The following is a 14,296-nucleotide window of genomic DNA, read 5'->3' on the forward strand; positions in this document are numbered from 1 at the left end:
AAAACAAGCTCTGAATCCACTGGGCTCTTCCGATGCCCAGATCCAGTCCGGCGGGTTTCTCTTGTTCACCCCACATTTAGCTCAGGAGGGCAACTTCTCTCTCCCTTGCAGAGGACTCCTACCTCCTGCCTGCCCCTCCCTCCCACCCACCCTGGCTGCCTCTGGAGGGCTGCCCCGACCCCACCCCATCCCCCCGTCAGCAGAACCCTTAAACAGAGTCGCAGGACCGCTCCCCTGAGGTTTAGCATCAGTCTTTAATGCTGTCACGCTGCACATTGACAAGTCACACGCTTTGGTCTTGTGTTGGCAGTGGCAACTTACAATAAGTCTAAAAGTCTGAGCACCAGACTGACCTGCAAGGAACAAACACTTGTTCCGACACCCCCCGCCCCCCCGCCCCCCACTTCCACCAGGTTCGTTCTCAGTTCCATCATGGCGCTATACAGAGAGCAGCAGCTGCTGTGGACCGGTTTCATCTGACTGCACACCAACTTTACACAGAATTATAAAAACATATTTACAGACGTTCCACAGTGCTCCTGTAATCAGAAGCAAAGACCCTTTTATCAAAAGGGATTATAGCTAGGGCTGTGCAAAATTCAAAAGGATCAGATCCTTTTGAGAGAGTCCAGAGTCCATTGAACAAAAAAAATGACCTGGGTCACGGGGAAATCCCAGGTGTGCCAATAGATTGCCTCACAGCAAAGGAAGGTGAAGATCTCTGTCTGGGAGCCCGGGGTCAAGACTCCAGTGAAGGTCCCCTACCCTTGAGGGAGAGGCAGTTGCACAAGTTACTCACTCAGTGAAGGCCGGCTCCCTTGGTCCTGCTGGAACAAGGGAGGTATTGCTTGTGGGAGCTGGCCAGGCAGTTCAACAACCAGAGTTGAGATTCTCAATTTGAGATGGTAAAAGAGAAGACGGGGTTTCTTAGGGGAAGGGCAAGATGGGGGAGACAAATACAGAATAAAACACGAACTGATCACACAAAAGAAATTCAGGAGTGTACAGGGTCTGGTAACCATGAAGGCAGGTCCACACCCCAGGACGTCTGCAAGCGGAGGGACTACAACAGGGGGATCCAGGGAGATCAAGTCCAGCTGTGGGTCCGCGGTCTGCCTCTCCCCCTGGGCAGGGCCTGGAGAGGGAGGAGGGGGGTGCTGACCACCCAGGAGGGCTGCAAGGACCCAGTGGGGCAGACTGCACTGCCTTTGCCTGCTGTCCCCACCACCTGCCGCCCTACCGCTCGAAAAACAACTTTAGTCTAGTGCACGACTTTGAAAGATTGTAATATATTCTCTGGAAAACATTCAGCAGTATGAAAGCCCTCCCAACCTCTCGCGGGTCCACAGCTGGTGGAACGGTCCGGAAATCCTTGAGCTCTGGAAAGGTCCCTGGTCAGTCCTTAGGGAACACGGGTTGACTATATCGGAAGAACCTGCTCAAGAACGGTTCTGGACGTCTGGGGAATCCTTTCAGGGAAGATCACTTCAAACTCAATAATGAGGTCCCCGCGTTTCTCGGGCGTTTTGGGGAGAGGGAGGCCTTCTCCGGGAACTTTTCGCCGCATGCCAGGCCTGATGACATCTTTGAACACAACGGGTATGGTTCTGCCGTCCAGAGTGGGGACATTCACTGTACAGCCACACAGAGCCTTGGAAAGCAAAGGGACAGCATTAGAAAGAGTAGCTTAAGAAGCTCACATCTTGCCCAGAGGCTGCTGACTGGAGGGTAAGCACCATCAGACCTCTGCAGCTAAGACCCTGCCTTAAGATCTACCCAGGTCACCAGCACAGAAGCTCCGGAAAAACAGAGCCCTGGACAGTCTTGTCACCATTGCACTGTCCAAGCCTGGCCGCACCAAGTGCCCAGAAACATCTGTCAAGCAAACACTGAACAGCATCACAAAGCAGCTTCTCCCTCCCCAGATGCTGCCCTGCCTAGTGCCTTACCTCCCGAAGGCTGATCCTGGCTGGATAAATGACATCAGAGCCATCTCTCTTAAAGATATTGTGTGGCTTGTCCTTTAAAACAAAGACAATATCGGCCGGAATGTTGTTGGAAGTCTGGTCTCCTTCCTTGGGGAAGGTGATTTTGGTCCCTTCTTTCCACCCCCGCTTCACTTCGATGGTCAAGATTTTGTCTTCATTGCGAATGCTCTTTCCGTCGGGGTTCAGCCGCTTATGAGAGATTTTCATCTTCTTGGTACAGCCGCTGTAGATCTCTTCAAGTGAGACCCTAAGGTCATGGGTGACGGGGGGATCTTGTTTCTTTCGGGTGGGCTCTTGGGCAGGGCGGGAGCGGCCAAAGTTCATGTTGGTGAAGCCACCCATGCCCATGGGGAAGCCAGAGAACGGGTCATCGATGTCCATGCCTTCCTCCCCGTTGCGCTGCCCAAAAAAGTTGTCAAAGGGATTTCGGCCACCGAAGAACTCAGCAAACATGGCATGAGGGTCTCCATGGAATGTGTAACTGAAGGAGGTACCGTTAGTACCACCGCTGCTCCCGCCGCTGGGGCCACTGCCCTTCAGGCCTGAAAAGCCAAAGCAGGAGAAATCAGATGGCGAGCTAGGAACACAACTCTCCAGGAACTTTCCTTCAAGGAAAAAAGCTTAGGAGCCATTGGGGGAGGCATTTTTTTTAGCCTGTCAGGGAAGAACAAGGAAGAACTCCAAGCTTTTATCTCCCACTTGCAGCAGCAAAACAGAACCCCCACCCACTTATGGCAGGTAGTCCACTGTGGCAAGAGAGTGGTGAAGGGTTCAAGCTTTCAGATGGGCATCTCTTGGGGCCACCCAGGTCCTCACATCTGAGTAACTCATTTCCCTCTCACTGTTACAATGAGTACGGAAAACTAAGAGATCCAATGAAAAATGCTTAACCCCGGATCAGTTTTCACTAAATGCTTACTCTTAAATCCCCTACTGCTAGAGACGTGTGGGAGAGTAGTAAAAGGAACGTGAAACTGCAAATGCAGACTTTCAAATTCTCGCACCCTGGCACTAACTGCCCTCATTCTCATGTAATTAGCCACTTCTTCCTGAGGACCAAGCCCAGCAACCTGCCTGAGTCATCAACGGGAGACAGGACAAGAAAGCTTTCTTTTTCCCTGAAGAGGGCTGGCCCCACTGTTCCCTGCACCTTGACGGCCAACTAGGTAAGCACTTTACAAGGATTACCTCACTCCACCCTCGGAGGCGCGGGAGGCCGCTCGGCGCTAATTGGCACCTCATTTGCAGGCTCACTACTCGCAGCCTGTGCCCAGGGCTCAGCCAGAGGTCCTAACCTGAACCCCGAGGTGGCAGAGCCTCCCACCTCGCACAGGTGAGCCCCGGCCCGCAGCGCCAGCAGCCAAGCTAGGTCTCCGAACCCTCTCTTTCTGCACCCGCACCCCCGGACGTGGGTGGCGGTGAGAGCCCAGGGAGGGGCAGCCCCAGACATACTAGAAGCTTCTGAACAAGCAGCGCGGCCAGGGCCCCTCCTCCCATCGGCCGGCCGCCAATCCGAGGGCGGAGGCCCTTGTGGCCAGAGGGCGGGGGCTGCTTCAACCCCTGCGTCCGCAGCAGCCCCCGGAGATGCTGCAGCGAGGCCACCCTGCCTCGGTTTCTCCGCCTGTCAAACGGCGAGGGCGCGCCCCCGGCTGCGCGCGCGCACGCACCTTCCTCCCCGTAGCGGTCGAAGATCTCGCGCTTGCGCGGGTCGCTGAGCACGTCGTAGGCCTCGGCGATCTCCTTGAACTTCTCCTCAGCGCCGGGCTCCTTGTTCTTGTCCGGGTGGTAACGCAGCGCCTGACGGCGATAGGCCCTCTTGATCTCCTCGTCCGACGCACCGCGGGCCAGGCCCAGCGTCTGGTAATAGTCCTTTCCCATTGCCCCCGCCTGCGGCCCGCCACCCAGCTGTCGCCGTCCCCCGGCTCCGCCACCGCCCCGTCCCGGACTCTATATACCGGTCCGGCGGAAGCTTCCAGAGCCCGCCAGCCCCCTCCAGAACCTTCCGCCCCGCCCCCCACGCGGCTTTGGCCAATCCCCGTCGTCCAGGCTGCGACGCGCGACATCCGGGGCGGGGCCGCGCCGCCAACGGCCTCCGGCGCGCGGCCCCGCCCCGTCCCGGGCAACGCTTCTCAGCGGCGCGCGCCCAGGGCGACGGAGGCCCCGCCCACCCTCCGCGGGCACCAATAGCGACCCATGTTTTATTGCTTCCTGCAGCCAGGCCGGCCTTGCGGCCCGCCTCCTGTCTGGGTCAATAGGTTACGACGCGCTACTCCAGGAAGAGGCGGATCTGGGGAAGACCCTCCCCTTCACAGTTCAGTTCAGCCTCTCATTCGTGTCCCACTCTGTGTGACCTCACTGCAGCACGCCAGCCTTCCCTGTCCATCACCAACTCCCGAAGCTTGCTCTAACTCATGTCCCAACGAGTGGTTGATGCCATCCAACCATCTCATTCTCCGTTGTCCCCTTCTCCTCCTGCCTGCAATCTTTCCCAGCATCAGGGTCTTTTCACAGTGGTCAGTTCTTCGCATCAGGTGGCCAAAGTATTGGAGCTTCAGCTTCAGCATGAGTCCTTCCAGTGAATATTCAGGACTGATTTTCTTTAGGATTGACTGGTTTGATCTTCTTGCAGTCCAAGGGAGTCTCGAGTTTTCTCCAACACCACAGTTCAAAAGCATCAGTTCTTCCGTGCTCAACTTTATGGCCCAACTCTCACATCCATACATGACTACTGGAAAAACCATAGTTTTGACTAGATGGACCTTTGTTGGCAAAGTAATGTGTCTGCTTTTTAATGTGCTGTCTAGGTTGGTCATAGCTTTTTTTCCAAGGAGCAAGCGTCTTTTAATTTCATGGCTGCCGTCACCATTTGTAGTGATTTTTAGAGACCAAGAAAATAAAAGTCTCTCACTGTTTCCATTGTTTCCCCATCTATTAGCCCCTTCACTAGCAGATGCAAATATGCCCGCCCCTATCTCACCGGGCCAGGAATGAGTTCCTGCCAGGTGTCTCTGGGCCGTGTGAGTTGCCTAATTTTCCCTAGCCCCAGACACCCGCTTCCTTCTGGAAATAAAAATAGTCACCCGCCCTGTTCTACCAGCTGTGTGTGCATGCTCAGTCATATCCAACTCTTTGTGAGCAGAATGCAGGTGGGAGTTCCAGTGCTATCTGCGTCCTCAGTCATAAAGGACCCTGCAAAGTAAGGTGAGCACCGGGAGCAAAAGTTCACCTCCCTGCAGAGGTCTTCTCAGTCCAGCCCTTCAGGCCTCTCATTTTACCGTTTTTTCAAGGACACCCGCCACTGAAATCCGAAATTGTTCCTTGGTTTTCATGTTAAATGTCTCCCCCGCTCCTAGCCTGGAATCACCGTAAAGTCAGGGACTGGGTCCTGTCAGTGCTGAGTCTCCAGTGCCAGGAAGTGTCTGGAACCAAAGCTTCGTAAATATTCCTGGCTGTTTTTATTTTTATTTATTTTCATATGCATGGTTAGTGTTTTATTCTTTGAAGAATGGTTCTGAAACATCACACTAAGTCAGGTTGAAAGGAAAAGTTTAAAATAGTTTTGTAAGGATATAACATGTACTGACTGTTCACTCTACAAAATCTTGATCGTAGAGCTTATGATACACCTAGTTTGCAGTAGCACCCTGGTTTTCCAGATAGTCATTATTTCTCTCGTTTGCATAGACTTCTTATCATTGGCTGCCTTTTGCTTTTGTTGCATGATCTCAGAGTCCCGCTGCTTCCTCTGAGAGGTAGTCAGGCTATCCTCTTTTCTTTTTCCTTTACTAGTTTCCTGGGATTTCTTCATGTTTTTCTGGCAAGAAGTTCTCGTTGATTTCCACCTGCCCTACCTTTCAGGCCGGGCCAGACTCAATTGCCCCTCTCCCTCCGTGGACTAAAAAGTCCTGGCTGTTTTTAATGCACCTGGTTCTTTACCCCCGCCCCACTACCTTCATGATGTGGGGGAGACATGGGCAGGCAATACACCTCTCAGGGCCTCAGTATCTTCATCTCTGGGCAACATGATCCCTTTTGGCTCCTACAGTCTGGGGTGTCTGTGGTCAAGGACAGGGCTGACGTGGAAAGGAGGCTCAGAAAGAGGCACCACCTGAGAAGGGAAGAGGGGAGTAGGTGGAGGTGGCCTACAGAGGGGAAAGGTTCTTGGAAGAACTGCTTGGGAAGTCTGGGTGGTGTGACACTGGTGCTGGAGCCAGTAGTCACGTTTCATTCTTGGTTCCAGCACTTTCTGGCTGGGTGATCTTGGGCTGGTTACTGAGCCTTCCAGGGCCTTTAGCTTCCTCATCTGTACAATGAGGGTAGTAGCTGTACCAGCCTTATAGGGCTTTGAAGTTGACATTGAGTCAACATTTGTAAAGTGCCTGGGACAGACCTAGCTTAGAGGAAGTTCTGTCAAAGGGGTGACTAACTGGTTGAATGGTGGATCCCCCTTCCTGGCAGGACCACAGCAAAACATTTCTGGTAACCACTGCCCTTGTGCAAGCTGGAACTCTTGAGAAAGACGCCATGGCCTTACAGCCATCCCTGGCCACTCCCTGACCTCAGTGTAACTGTGTCAGTAAGGGATTCCCTGGTAGCTCAGTTGGTAAAGAATCTGCCTGCAGTGCAGGAGAACCGGGTTCAATCCCTGGGTCAGGAAGATCTCCTGGAGAAGGGAATGGCAACCCACTCCAGTACTCTTGCTTGGAAAATCCTATGGACAGAGGATCCTGGTGGGCTATAGTCAATGGGGTCAAAAACAGTCAGAAAGAACTTAGCGACTAAACCACCACCATCAAAGGACTCTGGACTAAGCCACACACACCAGCCAACATGGGAGGATGAGTCTAGGCTGGATATCCAGGGGCACAGCACTGTAGGGGTCCTGAACCAGTCATGGAGGGGAGGGAGTTTGATTTTTTTTTTATAAAGTTACATAAAGAGATAGTGGGAGAGTCATCATGGGGGAAAAAACCCAGAGCTTGTGGATTTCTTCACGCTTATAAATTTAAGGGTTACAGATGTGGGGATTTGGCAGTCCAGTGGTTAGGATTCTGCTTCTAATGCAGGGGGAATGGGTTCAGTACTTGGTAAGGGAACTAAGATCCCACATGCTGTGTGGCCAAAAATTTAAAAAAAAAAGGGAATTACAGATGTGGGGACTTTTCTGGTGGTCCAGTGGTTAAGGCTCCCTGCTTCCACTGCAGGGGGCGTGGGTTTGATCCCTAGTCAGGGAACTAAGATCCCACATGCCACTTATAAACCCACCCTAAAAAAAAAGTTAACAGATGTGGAGGCCTCTAAAGGTTTTCACATAGCTCTGGTAGACCAAAAACATCATGCAAGGGGTGTCTTTGTGTTTGGGGGCAACCTTAGGGCTGGGAAATCTCCCTTCCTTGAGTAAGCCTGGGTCATATTCAGGAAGTTTTAACTGTTTAAGCCCCCCCCCCCCCCCAAAAAAAAAGAGTCCAAACTCAACTGCTGTTATTATGTTCTTTGACCTGGACACATATTCACTGGGCACTGTTTTTTTTTTTTCCCAGCCAGGCTGAGTGGCTTGTGGAATCTTAGTTCCCCAACCAGGGATTGAGCCTGCACCCTGGGCAATGAAAGTGCAGAGTCCTAGCCACTGGACTTCCAGGGAATTCCCTCACCAGGCACGTTGGAATGTTACTGGAAAAGTGACTTTCACAGAAACTTAGCAGAGGTTTGAGCTATCAACTCAGAGAACAGGAGACAATGTGATGGGTAGTTGTATGCATAGACTTGGCTAGGCAATAGTACCCAGTTATTCAATTAAACACTAATCTAAGTGCTGCTGTGAAGGTGTTTTGCAGATGTGGTTAGGTTAACATCTATAATCAGTTGGCTTTAAGTACAGGAGATGACCCTTGATTTTGTGGGTAGACCTCATTCAGTCACTTGAAAGGCTTTCAAGGCAAACACTGAAAGACCTTAAAAGCAAATATGGAGGTCTGCCTGAGAATGAAGCATTAGTTCCTGGCCAAGACCTGCCGGTCTGCCCTACGGATTTCACACTTGCCTTGCCATCCCTCACAATTGTGAGAGCCAATGCCTGAAACAAGTCTCTTAATACACAGACACACAAACACATATATCTTATTGCTTCTGTTTCATTGGTAGAACTAAGAACTAAGACTATAAGAACTAAGCAGGTCAGTCTGGAGTCAGTCAGCCTTAGTTGAGAACCTGGACCTGCTGTTTGCTTATTTATTGCCCATGTGATCTTGCACAACTTATTCTCTGTAATTGCTAAGTATGTCCTCCATAAAATTGGGATAAGAGTAGATCTTGCCTCCCAGGGTTGCTATGTGAATTTGAGAGGGCCCAGGCAATAAACCTTATAATAATAGCTAACACTGACAAGGTCCTACTCTGTGTCAAATCGGTTCCAAACACTCAATGTGTATGAACTCATTTAATCCTGACAATAATCCTGTGAGGGGCTTCCCTGGTAGTCCAGTGGTTAAGAATCTGCTTGCCAGTGCAGGGAATTGGGTTCCATCCCTGGTCCAGGAAGATCTCACGTGCTGTGGGGCAACTAAGCCCTTGTGCCTAAAGCCCGTGCTCTGCAACAAGAGAAGCCACAAAGAGAAGCCAAAGCTCTGCAGCTAGAGACAGCCCGAGTGCAGCAACGAAGACCCAGCACCGCCAAAAAGAACTTCATTAAAAAAAAAGAATCCTAAGAGGTTGGATTACCTCATTACCTCTGTTTTACAGGTAGGGAAACCAAGGCTCTGAGAGGTTACGTGACTTGCCTGAGGTCACCTAGTGAATAAAATGCTGAGGTGTAAACTGTTTAGCATATTGAGTGTTTATGGTGAGCACTCAGCTTGTGTTAAGATGTGATTCAGATGATGATAAAGCCTTAATTTTTTTTTAAAAAAAGCATCACCACTCTTTTCAACTCTTCTTCTCTTCATCAAAAAGAACTTCAAAAGCATTACAGTCATATAAGCTAACAATCTGCCCTGGTGGAATGCCCATGTGAAATAAAAACCTATGTTCACATAAAAACCAGTGAGCAAATACTTATCAAGGCTTTATTTGTCATTACCAACAGCCATTAAAACCTGAATGTCTTTCCGTGGGTGAAATGTAAACAAACTGAATACTATTCAGTCATAAAAAAGGCTTGAGCTATTGACACAGGAAGCAACACAGAGGAACCTCAAATGCATTATGTTAAGAAGCCAGTTTCAAAAGTCTGTGCACTGTGTGATTCCATTTTAAGGAACTTCTGGGAAAGGTAAAAGTATTGATGCAGAAACTGGATCAGTGGTTGCCAGGGGCTGGGATCTTTGACAAAGGGAGACAGGGGAATTTGGGGGGATGATGGAAATGTTCCATATCTTGACTGTGATGGTGGTTACATGACTGTATTTATTTAGAACATTACAGCAGAAAAGGTGATTTTTACTGAATGTAAACTATATCTCAATAAAAAGAAAGAAAATACATCCCACAAATTTAAAAATTCAAAAGGCAGAAAGGTTGGGAAACTTCTCTCTGGGGTTCCTGACAGAGTGGAAAGTTGCAAATCAGCCCTGGCTTGTCTGCTGTAGGCTCTACCTTCCCTCACACAGCTCTGAACCAGTTTGATCACACACCCCAAAACAAGCCAAGCCAGGTTCCTGGAAGAATCAAGATCCTATCTTACTTGCACCTGGGAAATAGAAAAAGAGCTTGTCTCGGTGCTTTGTGATGACCTAGAGGGCTGGGATGGGGGTTGCAGGGGAAGGCTCAAGAGGGAGGAGATATATGTATACTTTTGGCTGATTCACATTGTTGTACAGCGGAAACCAGCACAGCATTGTAAAGCAATTACTCTGGAATTAAAAAAAAGAAAAAGAACTTGTGAGACTGACACAACCAAACACACCAGATCTTCCAGGTCCATGGGTTCGCCTGAATCTGAGACCCAAGGAGGCCCTGCTCACCCTTCAACAGTGCCACAGCGTAAGACCTTTCTGGAATTCCCCCTTTGGAAACTGCTTTAAGGGGCTGGTTACATTTGGCTCAGCAAATACCAAACGTATTTACTTGTCACCATTAGGAATCAGCCAGTGTCCTGGGGAAACTAGCTGTCCCTATCGACAGGTACAGACAGAGCCATGGTACAGTGTCCTGAGTGGCTTGAACAAAGTGGCCAGCCTTTGTTCCGAGGATGAATTCTGTTTGTGCTGGCAGCCTGATTACTGCAAACCAGATGAGGCCAACAAGGGGTCCTCACACTTGTGTGTGTTCAGTAACTCAGTCGTGTCTGACTCTTTATGATGCCATGGACTGTAGCCCACCAGGCTCCTCTGTCCATGGGATTTCCCAGCTAAGAATACTGGAGTGGGTTGCCATTTCCTCCTCTGGGGATCTTCCCGACCCAAGGATTGAACCTGAGTCTCCTATGTCTCCTGCACTGACAGGCAGATTCTTTACCACTAAGCCACCTGGGAAATCCACCTCTCCACCTGTAATACCCATCAAAACCAAAGAGGACTTCCCCTCTGCAGGCTGGATCATGCCTTTCTATCAGTTTCTTGTAGGTGAGGAGATGGGTGGAAGTTATTTGTATGCCCCAGCTGGCACACAGCATATTACGTTCACAAAATTATTTGGTGCCTGTTGAGTGAGTTCAGGGCTCAGGAAAGCAGCCCCCAAAGGGAAATTCCAGAATGTCCCAAGCCTGTAGGAATGTGTGTGGGATCTCCAAAAATGACATCCCTTTGGACACCATATGCCTTACCTAGCTGGAACCCAGCAGTAGGGAAGACACACCTACTTACACCACACTGGAGAACCTGGAAATTGCTGGCAAAACGTGGCTAGATTTTAGGGGTTCAACCCTATACCCCCTTAGCATCTCAGAAGTAGATGCTTCAAGTAACTCAACCTGGTAGGATTTTAACTTGTGGCTTGTTCCGTTTTTAAAAAATATTTATTTATTTGGTTGCACTGGGCCTTAGTTGCAGTGTATAAGATCTAGTTCCCTGACCAGGGATTGGAACCCAGGTCCCCTGCATTGGAAGCATGGAGTCTTAGCCACTGGACCACCAGGGAAGTCGCTAAACTTGTGGCTTCTGAGTGAGTAATCTCCTACCCTTCTCCATGAAGCCAGGAAACAAGCCCTGTTGGTACACAAAGGCTCTCAGGTACACAACAGGCACTATGAGCTCCACAACTGCCAACAGGAAAAGATCTGTGCTTTGGAAAGTACAAGTATAAAACACTTCATGGGACTTCACGCAGTGGATAAGAATCCCCCTGCCAATGCAGGGGACAGGGGGTTTGATCCCTGGTCAGAGAAGATCCCGCATGCTTCAGGGCTCTAAGTCCGTGCACCACAACTACTGAGCCTGTGTGCCACAGCTACTGATGCCCATGCACCTGGAGCCCATGCCCCACAAGAGAAGCCATCACGGTGAGAAGCCTGAGTACCACAACAAAGAGAAGCCCTGACTCACTGCAACTAGAGAGAGCCCGCACAAAGCAACGGAGACCCATGCAGCCAAGACAAAAAAAAAATCCTCTGTTTTGCCCAGATAGGCCTGAGGAAAAAGGTAATTAATTTCTTTGGGGTTTTATTTCAGTAACCAGGGTTTGAACTCTGGGCCCCCTGCAGTGGAAGCAGAGTGTCTTAACCACTGGACCACCAGGGAAGTCCTGAAAAAGGTAATGACTTAGCTTCCTTTATTCTGAGACAGGGGTCCCCAAAAGTTGTAGCTTCAGAAATTTCTAGAGCCTAACCTGGATGAATAAGTGCTGAGCACTGACTCACCTTCTCCCCGCCCTGCTCTCCTGTGAACCAACAATCTGTCTTTGAAGACTTCTCACCACGTCTCTGATGCCAGGCCTCTGAGTTCTGGAGCGCTCAACAGTTGAAGAAGGCTCAGGGGTGGGGTCTGGAACCAGGAGAAAGGAGATAAGGTAAGGGGGGGTGCCAAGTCCTGTTTTAAGTGTCTGCTTGAGTCTGTATGTGTGTGTAGTGGCAACCAACCTCCCCAGCCTGCTCATAATAATCAATGGAACAAAAGCATGACATGACCCCAAACCAGCACTGTCCAGTGTGAGACACACAACTGCCAGGCCAGCCACATCCAAGCTGTGTCTGATTTTAAATGTTCCAATAGGCATATCAAAGAAGTAAAAAAACCCAGGAATTTAATTTTAATAATATATTTGTACCCAATATGTCCAAAATAATATTTCAGCATACCATTAATTACATAACTAATAATATTATTGTTGATAATATCATCAATAATAATAGCACTAATCAACATAAAAGTTGATCAATGAGGTGTGTTTTTTTTACATCTTCCTTTTCATACTAAGTTTCTGAAATCCCCGTGTGTTTCACTTTTACAGCACATCTCAATTTTGATCAGCCACGTTTCAAGGACTCAGTAGCCACATGTGGCCAGCGGTGACCATACCGGCAGTACAGGTAGAGACAAAAGTGGGCGGGGACGTGCATTAGAAAGGACAGTGAAGACACCCCCAGAATAGTGAGAGAGCTCAGGTTACAAGTTGCGGGGTGTGTGCCTGAGAGCTTTTTCCCACCTCTTTCCCCTTTACTTTCCTCCCATTCGTGACAGGGGTTCCCTCGCCGGAGCAGCCGCTCCATCCAGGTGCCCCAGCCCATACCCCCAACCCCTTGCCCTCTCCCGTTGCTCCTCGGTACTCCCCGGGGGCCGCCCACCTCCGAATTCACCCAGTCGAGCTGCCGGGTGGATGTCGCCTTCCCTGTCACTCAACTGCTACCTCCCTCCCCCCGCCTTGCTATAACCGTCGCTTCTCTTGGTTTCCACAGAGACGGCACCAAGGGGCGGGGCAACGGGCTCGCGCGACCGGAGGCCCTCTTTGATTGGTGGATCGCCAAGACCCTTCTGTTTCCTCCATCCTCCTCCCTCTTGCCCGTGCTCCGCCCCCCACGGTGGGTCCCGGAAGCTGATTGGCTAGCTCCCTGGCGAGAGCAGCTAGTTCCTGCGCAGACCGGCTCTGCAGGGCGGGGAAGAAGGTGGGCGCCTTGCGCACTGATTGGCTGGAGGGGCGCGAGCGGCGGGGAGGGGCGGGGCAGATGCAGGTCCGTGGTTAGTCTCGAGCGGCGGTGGTCCCCGGGTGATATACTCTGTGGTGTATCGCGCGCAGGTAGCAGGAGTAGCAGCCGCCGTGCGGGGGAGCCATGAAGCACTATGAGGTAAGAAACGAGAAAGCGGGGATTGAGCGACTGCTGCAGACCTATTTTTCTTTTTCGGGAGACAGTCCCCCTTTTACGTCCTGTGCCCAGAAAAGAGAGCCGGACGGCGCAGGCGCAGTAGGCGCGCGTGGTGCCCAGGTCCACTCGTAAATCTCAGTGCGCATGTGCGGGGGAGGTATTTATAATTCTGCAACCCTGGCTGTTTTTGGGGTGCCTTTTCTTGGGGGTCTCTGCAGGACCTGGGAAGGTTGCAGGTTCCTCGCAGCTCCCCCTGCAGGATGAATTGTAGACTTTGGTAGGGGAGGAACGAGGGTGTGGAACCCTTGTTCTCACTCTTAAGGGTATCTTGCACAAACCTTGCACCAGGCCTCCGCCTCGGGCTTAGAAAGGGGTTTGCAGTCAGCCCTCTCTTGCATGACCTTTGGACCCTTTTCCTCGCCCGGGAGGGCACCCTGCGCGGCTTAGGCGGTGAAGTAGGTGTAGCTGCAGTGCTGGCTCCTGCTGAACAGCAAAGCTGATCTTTGCTTTCTGTTAATCTAAGAGATCATCTCTGTCAAGCCCTGCGTGTCACCGAGGAGAAATCTCACACCCACAGTCACTTTAGAAGTTCAGGGCTTCTGACTCCTACCTGGGGCCTCTTTTACACTTAAAACGAAGTGTTCTGATGAACTTATCAACCTAGCTGATAATATAATATTAATAACTTAATTATTGCTGGCTTATAAGTAGCATTGGGCTTCCCTGGTGGCTCAGAGGTTAAAGCATCTGCCTGCAATAAAGGAGACCCGGGTTCGATCCCTGGCTTGGGAAGATCCCCTGGAGAAGGAAATGGCAACCCACTCCAGTATTCTTGCCTGGAGAATCCCATGGAGGGAGGAGCCTGGTGGGCTACAGTCCATGGGGTCGCAAAGAGTCAGACACGACTGAGCTACTTCACTTCACTATAAGTAGCATTAAATGATTAATTTATTATTAAAGTTCATAATAATAATTTAGAGAGTGTTACTTTTCTGCCAGTGAGAGTCTGTTACCTTGTTTTCTTAGCCTCACAGCCTTGTGAGATAGGAGACTATTATTATTGTTGTTTCTGTATATG

The 14,296-nt window shown here is 50.4% G+C and overlaps 2 protein-coding genes across 5 annotated transcripts in view; one reads left to right on the forward strand and one right to left on the reverse strand.

Moving 5' to 3' along the window:
* Positions 1 to 235: 235 nt before the first annotated feature.
* The window catches only part of DNAJB1 (DnaJ heat shock protein family (Hsp40) member B1), a 29,252-nt gene continuing 15,191 nt past the window's right edge, over positions 236 to 14,296 (reverse strand). The window contains exons 2-4 of one of the 3 annotated variants that reach the window (XM_040240953.1): positions 11,779 to 11,902; positions 1,950 to 2,530; positions 236 to 1,651 (exon numbers count right to left, since the gene is read on the reverse strand). In XM_040240953.1, coding sequence (XP_040096887.1) covers positions 1,421 to 1,651; positions 1,950 to 2,441 — 723 coding nt within the window. In that variant the 5' untranslated portion in view covers positions 2,442 to 2,530; positions 11,779 to 11,902 and the 3' untranslated portion in view covers positions 236 to 1,420. Of the gene's footprint in view, positions 1,652 to 1,949; positions 2,531 to 3,655; positions 3,963 to 11,778; positions 12,168 to 14,296 lie in introns of those variants that run through there. The other 2 variants (XM_040240952.1, XM_040240951.1) reach the window with 2 other exon arrangements.
* The window catches only part of TECR (trans-2,3-enoyl-CoA reductase), a 28,031-nt gene continuing 26,746 nt past the window's right edge, over positions 13,012 to 14,296 (forward strand). Inside the window, exon 1 of one of the 2 annotated variants that reach the window (XM_040240950.1) lies at positions 13,012 to 13,200. In XM_040240950.1, the coding sequence (XP_040096884.1) occupies positions 13,186 to 13,200 (15 nt within the window). In that variant the 5' untranslated portion in view covers positions 13,012 to 13,185. The remainder of the gene's footprint in view (positions 13,201 to 14,296) is intronic. The other variant, XM_040240949.1, reaches the window with a different exon arrangement.

The sequence above is a fragment of the Oryx dammah genome, unplaced genomic scaffold, assembly GCF_014754425.2.
Source record: "Oryx dammah isolate SB20612 unplaced genomic scaffold, SCBI_Odam_1.1 HiC_scaffold_5, whole genome shotgun sequence".
NCBI lineage: Eukaryota > Metazoa > Chordata > Mammalia > Artiodactyla > Bovidae > Oryx > Oryx dammah.